The sequence below is a fragment of the Leptonotus elevatus genome, chromosome 12, assembly GCF_054856555.1.
Source record: "Leptonotus elevatus isolate MCC_2025b chromosome 12, RoL_Lele_1.0, whole genome shotgun sequence".
Classification (NCBI taxonomy): Eukaryota; Metazoa; Chordata; class Actinopteri; order Syngnathiformes; family Syngnathidae; genus Leptonotus; species Leptonotus elevatus.
In genome coordinates, this window is record NC_141250.1 from 15,981,002 (window position 1) to 16,003,940 (window position 22,939).

The following is a 22,939-nucleotide window of genomic DNA, read 5'->3' on the forward strand; positions in this document are numbered from 1 at the left end:
TTTACGTTCCGTTCATACGACACTGATGAAACTGACTTTGTACGGCTTTCTACGCGAAATAGTTCAACTCACAAGTTTTAAAATGAACTACTAGTTCAGTTCGTGGTTCATAATTGAAAATTGTTCAACTTAGTTCATCTGTCCATTGTGTCAAAAAATGAACTACTTCATAGTACATTACTTTTTCTTCTTCTTCTTTTCTCTTTTTTTCCCTAATGTGTTTCTGCAAGCTGGTAGGGCTGGACGATGATGGGGGGAAAAAATATGATTATATTAATTGAGATTAAAATTACAATTAATAAAATCATTTTTCAATTATTTCAGAACTTCCATAACCTTTATCTCTTTATCGTGTTTATTTTGTATCTTATTTTCACAAGTCTTGGGAGTTAGAGGGCTAACCTGGAACCTCAGGGATTGTATTTTGTGCTATGACCTGTGGAAATGTTAGTTTGACAATAAAACTCTCCTGTGTGGAGTCTGCATGTTAATGTGAATGGTTGTTAGCATATAAGTGCATTGCCATTGGCTTTTGACCAGTCCAGGAATATACGATTCCTGCCTAAATCAGCCGGGATAGGCTCCAGCTTACCCACGGCCCTAATGAGGACAAGCACTTTAAAAAATGGATGGATGAATATTTTACCAACAACAAATTCTTAACGACAATCACCTCACATAGCTCTGAATGGACCTAAAAATGATATAAATGTCTTCCTTATCTCCTGACACTCTATCTGATAACTCTGTGTCCTCTTCTACCTCTGCAAGTGATGCCCAGACAAGATGGCAAGGTTGCCATAGTGACGGGAGGAGGCAGGGGAATCGGCTATGAGGTCGCCCGCCACATGGCCAAACTGGGGGCACATGTTATCATAGGTACAGTATCATATTCCACATTGCCGCCATGTAAACATCATGGGTAGAGCAGATAACCGGATAAACACACATTTGATGGAGCACTTTCAGATTTTGGTGTCCAGCTTTTTATACTGAACTTTACAACATCATTTACCAATGACCAAATTGGCTGTAATTAGTCACACTAGTAGTAATTGTTCTAATATAAATCCTTAAATAATAAGAGCTTTTCAACAATGATCAATGTTTTATAAATAGTGAAGCATAACTGTTGTCATGATTCAATTATAAGTCCAACACAGTCATAAGTCAAAGCGCCAAGGAGAAAAAGATTTTTATAATAAAACAGTATGCATAAGTGACAAATGGATGGTGGCAGTGTCTTTGTCCACTCATTTTCCTGACTCATATACTCTTTCGTCTGTCGTTGCTTATATGCCATCATTTAGAAACGTGAGTCACAATACTCTTTCCTTGTGCTCTTGCACCTCAGGGAGGATTTGTAAAAAAGAAAAAGAAGAAAAGAAGAAATTCTAGGTCCAATATGTGGAGGGCATGCCATTCAACTTAAGTTTAACTAAACTGCCTGTTGTGTTCAGTTTTAGATTCTGAAAACACTATAGACAAAGCAATAATAGATGAAAATAGTCTTCAGGGAGTCGAAAACAGACCCCAGAAAACTAGTTGGTCGGGGTTTTGGGAGTAGGAGAGGCACTAACGGGTTTATGTTCTCTGGGATAATATATATATAATATATAAAGTGTATTTTCCCACAAATGTATCTTTATTTAAAGACTACCGCAGTGATGCCGGGATATTGCCGTGCCAGCTTTGTTCACAAATATCCATCTCTTCCTTTTCTGGCCGTTTGTAGACTTCCAATTGCAGAAAGCTCTTACCCTCGATTTTGTTGTGGTGTCGAGCAGAGTAATTCTCCGCAAAGAATAGCGCCATAGCTGAAAGGCTGCTATGTAACTAGCTGCAGCAGGCTTTGTTGTATTATGCCCTTCTTTTGCCAGCAAATTAGCTGAGAACGAGCTCTGTTCAATGCTAATTTCTACTAAGTGGTCAGTGGTGCATTACATGTTTTCAAAATATTTGACTCACACTAATATTTATTTTAAATAAGTCCACTTTTTGCTGATTTGATTTGTCTAAAGTGCCTTTTTGATGATTTGGCATATTAGCGTCACTCCACATTAGCATCAGTTTGACAGTTTTACTCTGGAAATTGATGTCACATCTCTTTATATCTTATATATATATATATAAAAAAAACAGTGACTTTACATTTTTGTGTTCTGTATCAATATATGAAGTGAATAAAATCAGCATTGAATAATTCACTCTGATAATAAAAACAGATAATAAAGCAGATAAGATATCAAATGCCCTTGCAAAAAGACTGGCTGTAATATTGTCTATTTATTTTGTGATGTCATCCTCAAATTGGTACACAAATGTACTTGACTACATAAACTCTACTAACCTATTCTCCACTGTCAGCTTTAGGAAGTGCTAAACTGTCAGTGGAGTATTTCATCCATAATTAATTGTTTGCCAGTGACAGTAAGTCCCAGGTTGCTTTCAACAGGCTGTCATTCACTCTCAAAGAACATGAAAAAAGCCACCTTGACCTATGTGCTGTCTTTTCTGCATACATTTAGAACAATAGAGAAATTCTACGACGAGCTGATGTTCAAAAAAAAAAAAGACTTGAGAATCGGTATTCTTCGTTTACTTTTTGACTGCATTAAGTGGACATCCTAGCACCATGCACAGAATATTGAGATGAATCATATGGGACCTTTACAACTCCAATTTTCAAAACAAAGGTTAAAAAAAATAATAATTGAGTTTCATCTCTCTTTTTTTCTTTTTTCTAGAGCTCAGTTCATTCGGTAATTTTACCGATTTGACATGTCATCATCATTGCTCTCTTTTTATTTTATTTTATTTTTTTAAATACATTTTTAGCTTCATCTCTCTTGACTCCAAGGTTAATTCAACATTCTCTATTCCAATCACAAGCTTGAAAATAAAATAACATTTAGATTTAGTCATTCATCGTGCGTTTACTGCAAAGCCAGTGTCAGAGTCCCCTTGAAGATTTCAGGAAACACAAATGAGACTTGAGCACCGCGAATGATTACAAACGTAAAAATCAATACCTGAGGAACTTTAACATCTGTTGTCGTCACAAACAACCCAGTGGAGATTAGCTGCAGCCTCACTAAGATCAAAACGAATTCAGAATACAGGTGCAATTCAATGTGTGTGGTTTTGCATATTACAGTCACGTGAAAAGAAAAAAAATGTAATCTCGCTAAAACAAACTTCAATCGTCTGACTTGATTGCATTTGTGAACATTCAAGCTACGGTGGGATTGTTCCGCTTTCCCATTTAACAAGTAATGTGCGCATTTACTTTGGAAATGTGCATCTATTTTTGCTAATGAAACAATTCTTACAAGCAATGAGAAATGACCTTCTTCGTGCTGGGAAAGTAAGTACACGCATGCACCAACCTCAGGATGTGCAACATCCTCTCACTCCTGAATTTATTAGGCAAAGCCAGTGCAGTATAATTCAACAACCATACTGTAAATCCTCCTTTTATGACAAATATAATCTTCACAACGCTCTTTGAGAAAATGCTTACTCCCAGCGAGTTAGTTCAGTTGTCATTTCCCGTTTGCAGTTTTTAGATCTGCTCCTAACTCTCTGAGAATAGAACTCATATTGTGAAAATTTGATCAATGATGATGTGAAAACTTTTAGGATTTTTGTCAAAGCACTGGAATTATCTGAAAGAAGTCAGACATTTTTTGGGACACGTTCTACCAAATTCTACTCTTATTGCCCACAGAAATCTCTAACTAGTTTTTACCCAATGTGCAGACGAGTTATTGAGGTCGTAGGTTTCATAAAAAAAAAGAAATAATGATAATAATAATACATTTGATTTGTAATGCACTTTACAGTTATAAAATAAATCTCTGTCCATATCTTTCAGAGCTCTGCAGGTAGTAGTAGTATCTGAACTGGTTTTCCTCAAAGCTAATCACCAAATGCTTAGCGGCAATTGTAAAATTAATAATCATAATAATAATAATAATAATAAATAAATCAATAAATACAAAATAATACATATAATAATAATAATCATAATAATAAATATGAAAATAAACAAATCAATAAATAAAAAATACATATAATAATAATATTCATAATAATAAATATAGAAAATAAATTAATCAATAAATAAAAAAATAGTAATCACTTTAGTGAGACACTCTAGTGAGGAGCGCCATTCTTTAGTCCTTCCCATGCAACAGTGCATCAGACTAAATGATGCCGTGTCCTTGAAAAGGCCTGCGCGATAATCCAAGATCAATGTGTCTGTGAGTGCTTGTGTCTATTCTCTAAGTCTAAATAAAAATGATTTGTTGAATTTTTTTCTCATTCCCTAAATCAAGTGAGTGTGCAAAAATATGCAACCTGAATCTTTGAATAGAACAGAATATATAATAAGTAAATGAGTATGAATGGCCTGAAAATGACCTGTGGGGTACTGTCACAAACAAACTAAAAGACAAATCATGTCAAGTGATGGTTCTTTTGAAAAGGCTTCCTGTGCCTCGATGACATTGCCGTCTAGCTTTTAAAAATGCATGCTTCATTCATATGCAGAGTGTCTCTTTAAATGACAGTCACGGAGTGTGTCTTGGACCAGGGTATTCTTTGGGTGTTTAAAAGCAAAATTGAATTTCTAATGTGTTGGAAAAGCAAGTCCTGGGTAAAGGGGTTTATCATCGCATTGACACTGTGTTGTGTTGTGTGCAATGATGAAAACAGAGCAAAATGTAATTGTTGCATTGTGCTCATATAAAAAAAAAAAAAAAGTTTTATTTTTCTCTTTTCAGGTTGTAGGGATGAACAGCAGGGTCTGGTAGCCATCAGAAGGATCCAGGAAGAGTACAACGAGGCTAAAGGTAAATGTGTGCGCATGTCTGTGAATACAATCTTTAACACTTAAGACCTTTCACATAGATGTTTGACGTTTGCAGGCGTGAACGCACACACAAAGAGCTTTCATACCAACCGTACAATAATAGGCATGATACGAATGCACTTCGAGGATTCAAGAAGGTGAAACTGGGGAAAAGGATTGATAGTTGGGAATCCAGCAAAACAAATATGAAAGGAAGTAGAAGGCAAGGCAAGGGCAAAGCAAATTTATTTCTATAGCACATTTCATACACAAGGCATCTCAATACGTGCATGAAGTTCAGACACAGCAGGTAACGACATTAAGAGCAAAGCAGAGAAATCAAAAGTATCTTACAAGATTTACTAAAAGAACATACATTGACTATGTTAAAACATAAGACAGCGCATTTTAAAAACATTTCGAGTAAAGAAATGTTCTAAAATGATAATAATGAAAAAAAAATGTTCTAAAATAATAATAATTTAAAAATCTTTAAAAGACCTTAAACAAAGGTATAGGAAAAAAACAAAGTTTTTAACCTGGATTTAAAAGCGTTTAAACTGACTTCACTTCTGTTGGCAGCTTATTCCATTTGTGTGCAGCATAACAGCTAAATCCAGCTTCACCATGTTCACTTCGAACAGAATAGGTGATACTGATCCACAGCAACTCTGATATATATATATATATATATATATATATATATATATATATATATATATATATATATATATATATATATATATATATATATATATATATATATATTATCTTTATTCATTACAGTGCTATGAAGAGAAAAGTTGTTTAACATGTTGAAATGTAAATGATTGATTTGCACATTTAGAAAAACTACATTATAAAAAAATAAAAAATAAATTGTCACAGATAATATTTTTAGTATATCTTAAGTCCGCTTTATAAATGGATGGCGGGCCATAAAGGGCCCCCAGGTCATAGTTTGGACACCACTGTCTCAACTCTTTACACTTGACAAGTAATATTTTAGCAATCTGTATTCCATAAATGTTCTACAGTACTGCAAAGACAATGTTATTTTATTAACGTCTATCCATTCAGGTTCTTCTCAAAGCAATCAATTATTGAGAGAATGCAAAAAACAACAGCATTTTTTTTATTTTTTTTTATTGTATGGTGGTTTTCTTGGTGAAGCCATCTGCAGGTATTACACAAAACCTGCAAGTACCAAGCTTGGAAGCAACCTGCCTTAGCTGGCACTGGCGAGCGAGCAGCTGAAGACCGGTTGGCTGCAGTCCTACTTGTGTGTCAGTGGCTGTCAAGCTCGGCGACAGCAGCCATGTAGCTCGTGCCATTGAAGTCGATTTCCTTGAGCGAGGCTGCGGCGGGATTGATCACTTCTTTTGTAATTGGCAGGCACTGAGGCATTAGGGACAAGGGGGTGACTGCTGCCAGATGCTTGTGCACTGAATGAAAATGTGTGTATGTTTGTGGTTGAATGAGCCGGTAATGGATTCTCATTAGTATGTGTGGCGGCACACTTTAACATCTCTGTCCAAACTCCCTTTGGCACGCTTCCTGGTATTTGCACCAAATATATTGGCTCTGATTAAATCAATCGGATAAAAGTATGATTTTTCATCTCTTTAAGGGGTAACGCTACTTCCACAGTTGTAGTTGTTGTTTTTTGCCTGCATATAACAAATATTTTTTCAAATTTTCAAATTAATGTGACCATGGCTTGGCGAGTATGCATTTAGAGCTTCTTCTCAGGTAATATGCGAAGGGCTACCAGTTTGATACGCACTTGTGAAATACGGGCTGCATGGCTCGCTCAGGTGGTTGAGTTTGTCGTCCCCCCAATCAAAAGGTTGTGGGTTCAGCCCTTGTGCCCCATGTTGAAGTGCCCTTGAACAAGCTAATTAACCCCCAGTCATTAGTGGGTGCGTGAATGTGGACGTAGTTGAAGACCTTTGAGTTCCTTCAAGGTAGAAAAGCACTATACAAACGAAGGCCAAAGACCAAATAATAGAATTTGTGCTAGCTTGCCAATTAAATATTCAGGCTGAAGCTACAATATGAATTCAATGAATGACCGCGTGTCACCTTTGGTTTACATGGGTCTGTCTTGTCCCTAGAAAAAAAAGCTACAAAGGATTTTAGTTTTGATTATTCAGACACGCACACAGACACAGGCTAGACACAGATACGAAGTATTTATGCGTGCTTGCCACAGTCTGTCCACTAACTTTAGTCACGCTGCACTTGAAAGTTGCACAATCCGCCTCTAACCAAAAGCTTGGATTAAAAATATGAAGCAAGGAAACCAGCGCATGTCAAGTGTGCAAGTGTGTGTGCGTGCGTGCGCGTGTGTGTGTGTGTGTGTGTGTGACAAATGTCTCTTAGCATAGACACAGTTCAGTGAGCATCTACTGGAAGATTCAGAAAAATAAAACTACTCTAATTTAATTGCTTGAATTTGTTATTTGTATTGTATTAAAGTTAGGGGTGTCAGGCGATAATTTTTTTTTGTCGTAACTAATCGCATACTCGATTAATCGCAAATTTTATATCTGTTCTAAATGTACAATAAAATAAGTTTTCATAATCTTGTTAACATAAAAGTGGGAAAAAAATTTAAACTACCTCATATGAAGTCATGTCTTTGTTTGTCAAATGTGGCTGTCTCTTTAAGATCGTGCACGTACTCGAACGTGCACCATGAACGAGCCTGACACAGATGCTGCAGTTACGCTTTGGGCCAGAGGTGGCAGTCACAAGTAGAAAAGTGACAAACTGCACAAAGATCCTTTATAATAACTATTAAAGCACAAATTTTGACACCCCTAATTAAAATATATTCTCATTCCAAAATGCATTAAATTCCACCAGCATCTGTGCAACTTTAGATTTGGCTGTAATCCATGTGTTGAATGACGGGCATTTTAAATAAAATAAGTTTGTACTTGCAAACAAATAATTGCAACTGAAAGACACAACCGGTCTTGATTTATTGCGTCATTGCGTTAACACAGCAAGCTGGCGTTGACCGTCACGCAGCCCGCCTCCTGTCTGCTACATCGGCTGAATAATAAGAGCCAGTGGAGGAGTGAATGCTGGCATGCTTCCCAGACCTAATATTCTTGACGATCACAGCGTTGTTTATCAGACATCTCTAAGTGAACTATTTACTTCCTTGTCTGAGTCTTAAATAGGTGCTCTCAGAGGGGCTAGTTCCTCCTCCTGTTTCCACTCTTGAATTAGAGCATATATGCTCTCTCTATATATATATATATATATTAGGGGTGTGAATTGCCTAGTACCTGCCGATTCGATTTGTATCACGATTCATAGGTCACGATTCGATTCAATACTGATTAATCCCGATACAAATCTATAAATTGATTATTGCGATTTATTTTTATTTATTTTTAACTCAAATTTAGAAAATACTAATCCGTAAACGTGTACATGTACACTGTAAGATTTGTATGAAAATGTATTTATTTATCTGAAAATTCAGGCTTATAACTGAGCCACTGCATTTAACAAACAGGTTGCAGTCTGAAGTAAAATATTAAGGCTTAATGTTCAATTAATATAACATTCTTCCATGCTTAATGTGTGAATCTTAACCCTAAGTAAGACGTTTTGTTGAAAATTCCCATAAAAAATTGATGTTTAAAAATCGATTCGGCCGCATATCGAATCGATTCGAGAATTGCGCGCTGTAATATCGCGATATTTTGCTGAGTCGATTGTTTCTAACACGCCATATATATATATATATATATATATATGTAGTTTGTCTAGTTCAAGATCAAGGCCATCACAAATGACTATATTTTAATATTTTTGTAGGGAAAGACACGATGCAAACAGACAAACTATTAGACTTCATATCAATGTGTTTAATGTCTGCCTTGACGTATGCATTTCGTCAAATCACCTTCTCGTAAGCAGGAGGCCAAATATGATGTGTTTACCGGCAGCCCATTTTAATATCAGCTTTAAATGTAATCCAGCTTAATCATATTTACTGCAGCCCCAACCGGGGCACAAGATGCATTTCGAAGCCAGGTGGATTTATGCTAAGTGACACAGGCGCAGTCGTCCATCATGCTTTTCCCGTCGATCTGTGAAAGTTATTTCATCTTGTGCTGGGGCACTGAAGACATTTGACAGGTGCAGCAAGATGAAAGCCACAAATTGAACTCTAATAAGGCATCGGTGGAAGCCAAATTTCATATTAATTACTGGCTGTTCAGGGTAGTTTACTCTGGATGTGTCCAGGTATTCCTGGCAGGCTGTGTCAAAAGTGTAACAGCTGAGCTTGTAAATACAAGATATTTATTAAAGTTTGCTGTCCCTCACTGAAAGCTAACTTTAAATTGCTACGGTGTTTAGATCACAGTGACATTTTTATCAAATCAGAGCAAATGTTTGGTGCTATGTTGGGTAACAGTTATTTAGCTGAATTATTTACTTTAAAAGCTTCAACTTACTTGTAATGGTATCTGAATTGTGTGCCAGTTCAGTTTTTCAGTGTGTCAATTAGACATTTTATTTTATTTTAAAAACCCTTTGTTCACTAAGCGTACCAGTGAATACATTCAGTGTTAGAAAAATGAAAAAAATATATATCTTAAGTGATTTTGTGGCATGTACTATTTTTTAGACTGATTCACTGATTGATGAGTTTATCTTGGATGGACATCAGCGAAATGCTGATATCTCCTGAAGTCATCTGCAACATCCCTGATTGTCTTGCTTTGCCTATTCCAATTTGTAATTGTTCGATTTCATTATATCGGATGTGATTTTATCATGAGCTTGTATCATGAGTCTTTTTTTTTCTTCCTCATTTACTCACAGGACATACTAATCCAATGCATTTCAGCATATAAAGGCTGATGAAAAAGCTGCCCCCCCCCCCCCACCTTCAATTTGATATCATCTTTGGACCTATTTTAAAATGTAGCACTAGTGTCGAGGTGACATTGATCTCAAAAGACCAAAGTAGACAATGATGGAGTGAGTCCTCTGCTGAAAGTTGGCTCTTTCCTACACACGTTTTTTTCATCGCTACCCTTGAGTTGTCCACACGAGCATCAAAATTGTCGGTCATGGGAATAGATAGCCGTTCTGCACAATCATCAAATAGCTTCAAGATAATCATTGGAGTTATTCTTAGGAAGTTTTTTTTTTTTTTTAAAGAGAGTTTCAGAAACATAAGATTAGGAGGTGCTGACTCAGTGAGAACAATGAGGGTGGTTTTCATCTAGCCATGAGTTAACAGTGAATTATTGTGCTTTATTTTATTATTATTATTATTATTTTTTAAGAACTAGTTGTATCATTGAAACTGGTAAAGAGAAGTCAGCTTTGGTGTCCTTGGACCAACTTCCACAAAAAAAAATATATATATATTTGCCAAATCAAAGCTGCTGCGTAATTTAATAGTCTAAATTTGTTATTGGATGAATAATTACATTATGGACCAGAAATAAAAGCCAGAATGTTGAGCAGGTAAAAAAAAAAAGCATCTAGGTTTTTTTCTATCTAAAATGAAAAAGTCAGATGCTAAAACATTTGACTTTCAATTCACTCCCAGAAGATCATAATTATGTATGTGGCCTCAAAAATTACAGGTAAACAAGCAAAGTGTGGAGGAGAACCATCTTATTGTAAACATGTCAACGGCCGAGGGCAGTCTGGCTTCGTAACACTCAGAAAACTCAGACACACCTAAAAAAAATTATACTCCCAAGAGGTCATATTCAGGAAAAAGAGTCATCTGGTCACCATAATTACATGTATCTGTATAGTTAGCAAGATTTTAACATTCAAAGCAGTCGCGTTGCCAGTTTAAAATGATTCCTCCGGTTAAAAAAAAAAAATCATAGTGTTTGGGTCGTGGAAGCTGAGGCTTATAAGATCTAGAAGGGTATTAAAAGTAGGCTGACATCAGTAAGGCCCGTCCAATCGATGCCATTTTGCTCCCTGTGGAATCTCTAGATATGACTGGCTTGTCTTGACAGGGGTCCTTGGGGAGGCCAATGAAGGGGACAGGGGAGCACTGACAGACGAGACACGCGCACCCACATGCGCACTTCACTTTCACAGACACACATTTTCTCCCACACTCTCTACCTGGGAGGATCATAGCATCTCAGGCTTTTGAGGACTGGCATTAAAAAAGAGATTTTTCTAGATGATAATTGTATTTATGTTACACATTTACTAATTTAATGACATATTTGCATACATACTTGAGTGGTGTTTATACATTTTATCCATTCGTCCATTTTATATAGCGCTTATCCTCACAAGGCCAATCCCAGGGCACATACCGTATAGACAAACCACCAATAACACTCAAATTCACACCAATGGATGATTTAGAGTATTTGGGAAGTGGGAGAAGATTGAACTATCAGGGGAAAATCCAACACCAACCCTCTTTGATGCAGACATGCTAACCAGCAAATCACCCTGCTCTACCTGCTTTATATTCCCAAAAAAATAATAGAATAACATTAAATTCGACTGAAAGATGGCTGCACCTTTTCTCATTCATTCAAGTCATTGTATTCTAAGGGCAGCGAATCGATCGCAGCTGGACCGTTAGGGTTGTCTTAGGAGGCGTTTTGATTCTCATCCGAGCAGGCTTCATCCTGTCATGCACCAGGACTACATCAGACAGCTCTAGCCGAGTTAAGACAACTGGGAATTGTTTGAAATTGCAAAAAAGAAAAAAAGTGAGGGAGCATAATATGTCAGTGTAATGGTAGATCTTGCCTGGCCAAAACATCTTCTAAGACAACCATAGCAGTCCAGCTGTGATTGAGTCAACACCTTCGGGAAAACTGAAAGAATGTAAACTAACATGTGAATACGTGATAAGAATTGAAGCAGAGGTGGAAAATCCAAGTCCAGAAAGTAAAAACCCTGCCACAGTTTGGCTTTAGCCCCAAGTGCTAGCTAGCTAGCTCCCATGGTGCTCGCTTACCTGTTAGGGAGCTTAGCTAGCTAGTTAGCATCAGGGGCTAAAGCCAAACTGTGGCGGGGTTTTTACTGTCTGGACCTGGATTTGCCATCTATGAATTGAAGTGTATATTCTGATATATTTAAGGAGCCAGAAAAGGTCATCCAATGACTGTTACAAAAACTGACATTGTAAAATCAATACTGTATTTACAATGCTATTTATCCAGGCCCCTCATATTTACACTGTATAGTATTTGCTTGTATTTTTACATCGGCTTGTTTTGATTCCACACTGCTGATAACCGCTCCAAGTCACTCCTTATTGAACCCATGTCACATGGTACCCTAAACCCCATATAATAGTGTGTCACATTGTGATAGGAACACGTATTGGGTTTCTGTGTAAAGTAGCCATGCAACAACAGTGCTGTAAGCTGCCTATATTGTCACATGAGATGCCACCGAGGCAGTTGTAAGAGATGATTAAAACTCTTTCATGTCTTACCAGCAAAACGGTTAGCAGAAATAATCCGTTTGTGACGGTTCTCATGTATGTGCCTTTCTTTATGTGTGTGTTCTCTCTAGTGGAGTTTGAAAAACTGGACCTAGCGTCTCTGCAGTCTATCTGTCAGTTCGTCCAGAGCTTCAAGGAGCGTGAAGTACCACTCAATATTTTGGTCAATAATGGTGAGTGTCGGTGATGACAGTGCCGATGATCTGCAATTCAATGTGAATGTTTCTTCTAAAAGCAACTAGAATGACCGTGAGGTGTTTTATGAATTCATTCATGTTTTTCACGGGACCAATTAGCATGTGTTGAGTGCATCGTGTTGTTACCGCGAATGGTTAAACGCGGACTGCTTCCAAGTAGTGCTGTCGCTATTGAATATTTTTAGAATCGATTAATCTATCGATTAAACTATCGATTAATCTATTGATTATTTAATCGATGAATCGACTAATCATATTCATTTCTAATTTTGCATTCAAGGTGTATTCCAAAACAATTTTTCATCTGATTACTGTTTATTAACCAGTGATTGATGTTCATTTCCGGATCTGTCATTGTTTTCCAAAGTAAAAAAAGTGAATGTCTTATTTTGATTATACACAGAAAATAATCAGTCTTCTTTCATGAAGGACTACATAAATAAATAATTAATCAATAATTATTATTATTATAATATAATAATCTTGATATGCTGAAATCAGAAGATTTGGATTTTTTATTTAAAAAATGGCTCCAAATGATTACTTGATTATTAAAATAGTTGTCAATTAATTTGGTAATCGATTACTTGTTGATTAATTAATTAATTTTGACAGCTCTACTTCCAAGTTAATCGTGAGGTATGTAGGGGGGGGGGTCAGGTTGTGTGTGCGTGTTATTATTTCCGTAATTATTGTTATATATTAAAAACGGTTTGTTTTTGTTTTTTAAAGAAATAAGTACATCAGCTTTTTACGTTGTAAAACCTCACTTCCTGAGCATTCAAATAGGGTTTAGAGCATTTTTGGCAGCCCAGAATTTAAGCTCACTTGCTTTGCACTCCCAAACCAGAGACGTGGTCATTGCGTGGGTTCGATCCCCCACACCACAAAAAAAAAATTGGGCTTAGAACATTATGTCATTGTTTATTCATTTGTCAAATATGACTTAAAAAGATTGTTGTTGTTTTTTCTACCCATTCAGAGGAGGCATACATTAAAATATACTGCTTAAAAAAAGAAAGGAACAAAGTGTTCCCTTAATTGTTTTGAGCAGTGTATATGCTATGTATATATGTACTGCTAAAATCAAATCAAAACAATTAAGATAAAACCTTTTTTATAGCAGTCTAGTTGCACTGTAATTATTTTCTTTGGAAATGCACTTTATTGACGGAGCCCTTATGTGCAGGTGTACCTAATATTGTGACCTATGAATATGCAATGAGAGGCAGAAGGTAGAGCTTACTAGTTTTGGTGATGGATAACGCTCTTTCTATTAATATGCATTCTTAATGATCCAATCACAATTTGAACATCATTTTATTAAAGCCCCTGAGGGGAATTTCACCATTGCGTTTGTGTCTGTTTTGTGTGTGTGTTTGTATAGCGGGTGTCATGCTAGTTCCTGAGGGTTGTACCGAGAATGGATTTGAACTACACTTCGGTGTGAACTATCTGGGCCACTTCCTGTTAACCTGGCTGCTCCTGGACATATTGAAGCTCAGCGGCAAATCTGGCAACTTCTCACGGGTGGTCAACGTCTCCTCCTCCGCGCACCGCATCGGCGAGATCCGACCGAATGATTTGAATTGCAGGTAGGTTCTCACGCATACAAACAGAGACGTCATGTCTGACAATGTTCTTGCTCTGCAGACAGTGCTATTCAGCCCACGCAGCTTATTGTCACAGTAAGCTGGCGCAGCTCTTATTTAGCTCCCACCTCCATCGGGAGCTGGAGCAGGGAGGTTTTCCAGTGAGTTCGTTCGCTGTGGATCCCGGCATGGTGGATACGTCTCTCTACCGCCACCTCTGGACACCCCTGCGCCTGGCACATGGTGTCGTGGCCCGCTTGCTTTTCAGGGTAGGCAGCAGAATGGTTTACTCTCTCGAACTCTCATTTATTGTTTGTGATATATTTCGGACCGAGGAGGTGAAAATTGTGATGGTGTTGTGGACACGTATATTTTTTTTTTCAGAGGGTGGGGGCAGAGTTCTGAGAAAAAAACTCACAAATTTGCGAATTTATAAAGTGCCGAATTTGTGGGAAAAAAATGTATTGTCGTAGGTTTCTGAGGTTTTTTTCTTGCAAATCTGTCACTTTTGCCGCTTTATAAAGTCGTAAATTTGCCACTTTATAAAGTCGCAAATGTGTGACTTTATAAAATGGCAAATTTGCGAGTATATAAAGTGACAAATTAGTCAGAAAAAAACTCGGAAATTTGCAACTTTATAAAGTGGCAGATTTATGGGTTTATAAAGCGGCAAATCTGCCACAACAAATTTGCGAGAAAAAACTGTATTGTCGTAAGTTTCTGAGTTTTTTTTCTCTCAAATCTGCCACTTTATGAAGTCACAAATGTGTGACTTTATAAAATGGCAAATTTTCGGGTTTATAAAGTGGCAAATTTGTGAGAAAAAAAACTGTATTGTCGTAAGTTTCTGAGTTTTTTATCTCGCAAATCTGCCACTTTATGAAGTCGCAAATGTGTGACTTTATAAAATGGCAAATGTGTGACTTTATAAAATGGCAAATTTGCGAGTATATAAAGTGGCAAATTAGTGAAAAAAAATCCTAGTAAATTTGAAACTATAAAGTGGCCGATTTACGGATTTATAAATTGGCAAATCTGCCACAACAAATTTGCGAGTTTTTTCTCTCACAAATCTGTCACTTTTGCCGCTTTATAAAGTCGCAAATTTGCCATTTTATAAACTCGCAAATGTATGAGTTTTTTTTCTCACAATATTGCCCCCACCCTCTAAAATATTTATAAGTGGCCCTAATACGCAGTCGTAGAAAATCTTCATTTAACTTTGAAAAAAATTAACTTAAACATGTTGCAAAATCTGAAGTTCCCACTGGAGTTAAAACAATCTAGATGACTGTTGACAATACTGTATTTGCAGTTGTTGTTTTTTTCACAAAACTCACAGATTTATGAGCAGGTGCAACCATATACACAAAGTGAGTCCATCACAGGAAATAAAGCGCTCCTAAAAATCAAGGCAGGCCGTTCACTTTGCGTTAAATTTGCAAACGATCCTTGCGTTGCTTGCAGCTCAGGCCACAGGCTGCTGTTACTGTTCTCAGGATTTAATGTAAGGAGACTTGTGTGCGTGTTTGAACTCAAACTGCAATTGTCACAGGGACTTGCCTGTGAGCGCAACCTTTGGGATGGTTCTGCCCCACATACACAAACACATTAATCACACACACTCATGCATGCCAGTTGTTAACACGCACACACACTCGTGCACCATTCACGCCAACGTTGCAGAGTACAAACAGTTTTTCTCGCCTGTCACAACATCTTACATCTCAAACGGTAAGATTTGTGATAATAACGACGCACTGAAAGAAGCTGGGGTTTTATTTGTAATACACTAATTGACCTGAAGAAAAGTCCCAGCTGTGGTGCTAACATGCCACATCATTCAACTAAACAGTATTACTATATGATGTCATCCTTGACTTAGGAGTTTAATTTGTTCTCTGGCCATGCTTGTAACTCAATGTATGTCAAATCAATATTTCCCACTAAAATGAATTGAAAGCCATTAATCTGTTCCAAAAAGACCACAATTTTATTTTATGTGTCTAATAATAATATCAGGGTGTCATTGAAGCTACAATAAAACATTATAAAACGGAATATGAAGAAATGAACTGGTTTTATGAAGTGTAATTACTGTATGGGGACAAGCTGAAAGTCGCAACAACATCTGAAGTGTCAGGAACATATCTTTATTTTTGTGGTGTTGAGGTACCAAAAAAGTAGTTATCTTATTAATTATGTAAGTTTTTAAATCGGTCGATTAATTGGCTATCTGAATTTTACTCTACAAAATATAGTACTTGGCATGAAAAATAAATAAATAATGGGCCGAGCTTTAGTATTTATGATTGTCTGCTTGTCCTGTTAAACTCATTTGCTCCCAAAAACGTATTAAAACGTTCTATTTTAAATATTGCTTTGGTCCCCCAAAATTTCTTTATATGTTGTTGTTTTTTTCTTTTTTTTGGGGGGGGGGGGGGTATGCTAGAGCATACAGAAGGCTTTGATGCAGCCTCTGACATGAAGAGGTCACTTAAAGCAATGGTAGTTATTACAAAAAAAACAGCCAGCAGGTGGCAGCAGAGTATAAGAGATCAACCAGGGCCATGTTGAAACAAGCTCTTTTCCCCAGTGTTTTGAACAGGCTTTGGGAATAATGATTAAACTTAGCTATATTCTAATGCTAATTGCTGCAAAACAGATACAAATATACTTTTTTTTCCTGGTCAAAGAAAAGACTCTAATCTTTCTTTTGGTAGGTTCCATGTTTTTATAGCAATAAAACAGAATATTCTGTGGGCCTTGCAAAATCAGTCAAAATCCAGTAAAACAGCTGGGAGCGAAGGGGGTTGCTTTAGTGAAAATGGCTGGGAGTGAATGAGTTAATAAATGGCTGATAGTGATTTTTTTTTTAAATCGTTAAGACACTGTATGTTTATTCATTTCCTCAGACTCCTACAGAGGGTGCTGCCACAGCCTTGTACGCTGCTCTGTCACCAACACTGGAGGGCGAGTGCGGAGGAGGCTACTGGGCCAATGGACGCAGGGACGTGACAACGCCGCTGACATTTGACCCTCAGATTCAACAGCTCTTGTGGGAAACCAGCCACAGGTTTCTGGTTCCACAGTAACTCTAACTGTATTTCATTGTGCCAATCAGCTTCTTTATATTTAATTGTTGCGATTTTTTTGTTGACAATCTCACACTCCTCCCCCTGGACTGGAGACTGTGATTGGCTGTTTGGTGGTGAGAGGCCCACATTTTTGCTTCACTCCCGCCAAAGAAGGGCTACAGTGAACAAACATACATTCTAGGCCATCGCCATCGGTCCACAGCGGCACGCAATGACACCTGCCTTAATAGCGCTCTCTTGGTCAATGAAGACGTTGATGAACTTTTGCCAACACTTTTGCATCTCACTAATGTGATTCTGAACAAAAACCAACCAGCTTTTAGGAAGCAGATTTTAGCACACCGTTAAAAAAAATGTCAGTCAAAGCGTAGCACGCACTCTGGATTTCTCCAAAGCACCTTCACTACGGAGGCGCCAAGTGATGTCATCGCTGAGTTTTAACACCTCAGTGATTCTTGGGTCATCTCGTGATGAGGCTCATTAGACTGGGAGCACTTTGCTTTTTAGTGCATTTCTCATCTTAAAATGGCCACTTCTGAGTCTTCATGTTGTCCTTCCAGTCATGTGATTAGCTTTGATATATATATATATATATATATATATATATAAAACAAACAAACAAACCCGCCAACTCTTAGAAATTCAATAAAAGACCTTCATCATGACTGATGCCATTTGCACTGCAACAGTGTTGTTTTTGTCAATGATGACGAAATTATTTCATTGATGACCTTTTTTTTTATGACAACAAAACAGAGACCATACATATAAGCATGGCTCTTTGATGACGAAATGACAAGCCGTATATGTTTTCGATAATGAGACAAGACTGGAAGAAAATGGTGGGTGTTATGTCAGATATTCAAAATAAGCCCCGTCTCGCAGTATACAGTGAATAACAGGTTATCCTAGCCAACTGGTTCAAGTTCTCTTAACGTATATGATACATATAATACTTATGCATATAATTCATATAATACATTATACTTGACAATCACTTGTGATAAATTTCATAGTAAGCTTCAAATTTTATGCATAACACCTGGCACAAATGGGCTGTTAGCTAGCGTTATGCTAAAGTTAGCTTTGTTAGGCTAATGAATTCACATTAGCATATGTGTGAGTGGGCTGTTAGGTATCTTCAGGCTAAAGCTAGCTTTGTTGTGCTAACGTCAATTCATTAGCCTCTGTGTGAATGGGCTGTTAGGTATATTTAGGCTAAAGTTTGCTTTGTTATGCTAACATCAATTTATTAGGTTATGTTTAATTTAGTGTAATGGTTGTCAAACTTGTTATTAGTAGCATTAGTAGCACGTTTTTAGTAGGATTTTAGACCTGTTGCTGTCCCCCACACAAAAACAAACTCAATAGTACAAATAATTATATTTTTGGCCATTGCTCGAGAGAAACCCTTAATTAATGGGTGAGTGCTAGCCCTGTGGCGAATAAGGTAACGATAGAGACTGCAGTAAAACCTTCTTGAGTTTTCTTTGACTAAAGCTAGACTAAAACTATAGCGACGACTAAAATGTGACTGACCAAAAAGCGGTTTTGTCCAAAAGACTGAAACCAAAATGGCAAAAACAACACTGCACTCACTGCAACTAAATATAGAAAGTAGGGTATTTTGGGGGATAATTCCCGTACCCTCCCTCTTTTGAAAAGGTGATAAGGTATTGGTTTTGTTTGAGAAAAACACCCTTTTCCAAAACCAGGATTTGTACCGAAATAGAAAAGAAAAAATAGAAAATAACAAGAAACAATAGCCGCTTCAGTTTGTCCCCGTTCTCCTTTGTGACCTGCGTTAATCCGTTTTACAGTCAGTATCTGTGTGAATGTGCTTTATACACAAGTCCGAAATGAACTTGCGTTTTTGGCTCTGGTTTATATTGAAGGTTTGCACAACAATGGCGAGATCTTACAGATCGAAGAAAAGCAAGGAAATGGAAAAGCACTTTTTTTTGTGTGTTGAGTATTCAAGCTGTGATTGGTTCCTTGCTGCTTCCACATCTTCATTTGGCTTTGCTCCCAGTGCATTGTGGGAGCGAGATTTCCCAGTGGTGAGAATCTATCTCCATCAGCTAAGCTCTCACACACACACACACACACATACACACACACACACACACACACACACACACACAGTCATTCATAAACACTGGAGGAAGAACATCCAGGCACAGTTATCTCAACAAGCACACAGCAAACAAAATCAACTGTTGTTGGCCACTGTGATCTAACATTTTGACTGTGAAAATGGAACAATTTAGCCCCCGAAAGATCATCACGCTACGCGTGTGTAATGACAACCGCTCATGATTATGCTCAGTTATGTGTGTATAAATATGATCAATGTGTAGCTAATCGCCAAAAACGAACAAGGGCCGGGTGTAAAACGTCTCTGGAACTTCTCTGTCTACTCATTTAAAAAAATATATATGATCTTCAAAAAATGTGTCACACATTCAGAGAGCCGGACCTCTTCAGAATCTAGGCCGCGGTGTGTTTTGGTGTTCGACAACATGTATTCATTATTTACAATAATGTTGTCTGGCACCACTTATACTGGTGACAGCTTTCAGACCAGCGTCTTAAGAGACTGAGCTAAATAAATGACCTTGCGTGTCCTACAAACAGTGGGATAAAAAGCAAACGCGGGTTGGCTGTTGGAGAGCTTTTTAAACAACGAAAGCCTTCATCGTCATTCAGCTCAAGCAAGACGTTTGCTTGTGTGGGGGTTTGAATGACAATGTAGCACCTCAACCGTTAAATGAGGTTTTGATTAGCCTCGAATGACAGAGCTGAGCTGATATGGGTGTCCATATTGATGATTATTTTTTGTCTTCCACTTTATTTTGCAGGTGTTTTCACAGCTTTGCACTCATAATTTGTGAATTGTGGCACATCTTTTATTTTTTTATTTTGTGACGTGACTGCACACTCACTTGCTGCAGTGACGCATGATGGTGCGGCTTGAATTTTATTTTCTTCAGCTAGAACTGGGGCTTGAGTCGAGGCGAATTGTTGAAAATGTCAGTGACTTTTGGCACAAAAGTAGATAAAGAGGAATTTTCGGTATATTGTGTATTCAAATCAACAGAGGAATGACGTCATCAGAAGAATTTTAACGTTTTGGAATTAGCCCAGCTAGACCTAAATCCAATTGTAAATGATTGAGGTCGTATATTAGTCAGAATTGTGAGAAAGAAGTCTTAATTTTAACAAGAATAAAGTGGTAATATTAAAAGCATAAATGTATAGTCACTCTTACCATTCACAGTTGCGAATTCACGTTCTCATGCTCCACTTTATTTATAGAGCATTTAAAAAATACTGAAACAAAGTCATATCAATAAATAAGTAAACAATTAATAGTATATAACAAAATTTTAAATAATACAACAGATCTTATTTATTTTTTAATATTAATTTATTTCACTTGAAGAATATTATATAAAAATATAAAATATATTCTTACATTTTGTGCTCAACACAAAAAATGTATTTGCGTTTTGTTTGTTCAAAACTCTAAAAGTATTTTTTTAACGGCTAGAAAGTACTCGTTCAAATGCGATGTTATTATCATAACATTAAGACTTTTGACTTGTAATTTTCCAATTTAGTTCTCCCACCTTGATGAATTATCTCATTAACTGACTGGTATTTTTTTCATTATTATATTTGAACATCCTGATTTGAGCCGAGCATCTTTTCCGTTGTTTTTCAAGCAATACATTTTTCTGCTTGCGAGCTTTTTCCATCCTCATTTTCTCAGTCTTGCCTCGGAAAGAAACAAAGGTTGTAACTTGAGGGCTTGCTTGTTTGATTTTGCGGCTGCCTAAATAACACAACAACCATGCAAGGTCCCACTGGAGCAAATAAACCTCCATCCTCTCACATTTCAATGGAGCTACTTCCTGAGCAATATTTAAAAAGCATACAAGGCTGTTACATAACAACATAAACCAAATCTGGTTAAAAAATAATCATGTTTTCGTACTCCGCTAGGTGTTTTTTTAAGGGCACGACAGCAGCGGCCATTTTTACCCAAAGACGAGTTTAAGATAACTACGAGACTCCGTTGTTGTTGTCTGTACCAGACGACCTTGTTGGAACGCGACATATAGTACCGTCTCGAGTGTGTTCGACACGGACAGGACAAAACACGTCGAGTGTTGAATTTCGAAGACTAAATGAAAAAGAGCAGCGAGCGCTTAAGTAGACTATCTGTGACAATGTCCCTGTGTGATTTACTCGTCTGTCATCGTTTCAAAACATTGCTGAAGGCTGTGGACCAGAGAAGCTCTTTGCAGACTTCTTCTGATTGACCCGGAATTACATTTATATTAAATGTACCTGGGTTCAAGTTGTGTAAATCATAAATGTGTATATGTATAGGAAGAGAAAACATATATAATTGTATACAAGGGGCAGCCAGATGAACTGAATCCCTCCTCAGACATTTTAGTGTCCTCCTTGCGTTCTCTCCAATTTGGTGCACATGTTTGCACGCTAATCCAATGTCAACATTCAGTCCATCTGGGCCCCTGTTGATTTTATGAAAAGTGTAAAAATGTTTAATTTTTTAACATGATTTTGTTGTTGAGCTCTTGTTGCTTTCTGTTGCCTTGTAAAAGTAACTCTCTCCCATAATTGTGTAAATGTGACTTTTCCATGTAGATATGAACTTGTTAAAACTGTGAAACTGTCTTGTCCTGTGCATTGCTGTAAACTTTTGAGGATGACTGAGTGTGTTTGTACGTTTGCGTACGGAAGCGCGGAACTGCCAATGCGGAGTGCAGCGCAGCAAACTTTTTGGACTGGCGGGTTTGTTACGTTCGTACTCGTAAATACGTTTGTACGTACTTGTAGGCTAAATGCTACAAATATAGCATATTTTCCCATAATGCCACAGGGTATTACGCATGCAAACATTTTAAAGCATTTGGCCCACATTCAACCAATATGGCCGAAAATTTAATTAAAACATTTTTTATTCATAACTTTTATTATTTATTGTGTCAGCAGTGCATGATTAAGGTTGGGCATTGTTGGGCAATATGCACGTAGCATGTTCGAACTTATTCAAATATGTTTACTCCACATTGGCAGTTCCACGCTTCCGTACTTGCGTGCGTGTCTCGAAAAAAGAGTCCATGTTTTTGTTTTTTTGTTGTTGTTTTTTGTCGATGGTTGTGACTTTCCAGCAGTAGCCACCATCTTTTCTATTATCCAAAGCCTCTCAATAAACATATCATGGTGTCACTCTCCCTCTCCGTCCTTGACAACGTGAGCGAGAGAGAAACTTGTCAGTTTGATGACATGCGGCATGAGACGTCGCTGAGCCCGAGGCGCGGTCTGAACTTCAGCACCAGATCACACACCATCAGGCTCTTATTTGCTATAAGAGCACTGGAGTGAACTCTTCCTCATCTTTAAGTAGCGCGTGCAGGGCGCTCCAGATAGTCACCTCTGCCGATGATCTGAGCAGAGTTATAATGAACATTAAACTTTTTTTTTCTTTTTTTTTTAAACATGACATAGGCTACACAAAATTGTAACATCAATGTCCTCACAGGCTTGTATTAAGGTTACTAGGCATGATTGATGAGTGCATCACATTCTCTCAAGTGAAGTCAGAAGTGGACATAAATTGTACTTGAGTACTGTTTCGAATAATATGTCTCAAATAAGAATAAATAAGTAGCATTACA

The 22,939-nt window shown here is 37.3% G+C and overlaps 1 protein-coding gene across 2 annotated transcripts in view; it reads left to right on the forward strand.

Annotated features, from left to right (window-relative positions):
• LOC147164744 (polyprenol dehydrogenase-like) overlaps nt 1-22,490 on the forward strand; it is a 34,812-nt gene extending 12,322 nt beyond the window's left edge. For both annotated transcript variants that reach the window (XM_086090588.1, XM_086090587.1), the window contains exons 2-7: nt 772-879; nt 4,788-4,856; nt 12,410-12,511; nt 13,923-14,130; nt 14,189-14,396; nt 17,043-22,490. In XM_086090588.1, coding sequence (XP_085946714.1) covers nt 774-879; nt 4,788-4,856; nt 12,410-12,511; nt 13,923-14,130; nt 14,189-14,396; nt 17,043-17,222 — 873 coding nt within the window. In that variant the 5' untranslated portion in view covers nt 772-773 and the 3' untranslated portion in view covers nt 17,223-22,490. The remainder of the gene's footprint in view (nt 1-771; nt 880-4,787; nt 4,857-12,409; nt 12,512-13,922; nt 14,131-14,188; nt 14,397-17,042) is intronic.
• The last annotated feature ends 449 nt before the right edge of the window (nt 22,491-22,939 follow it).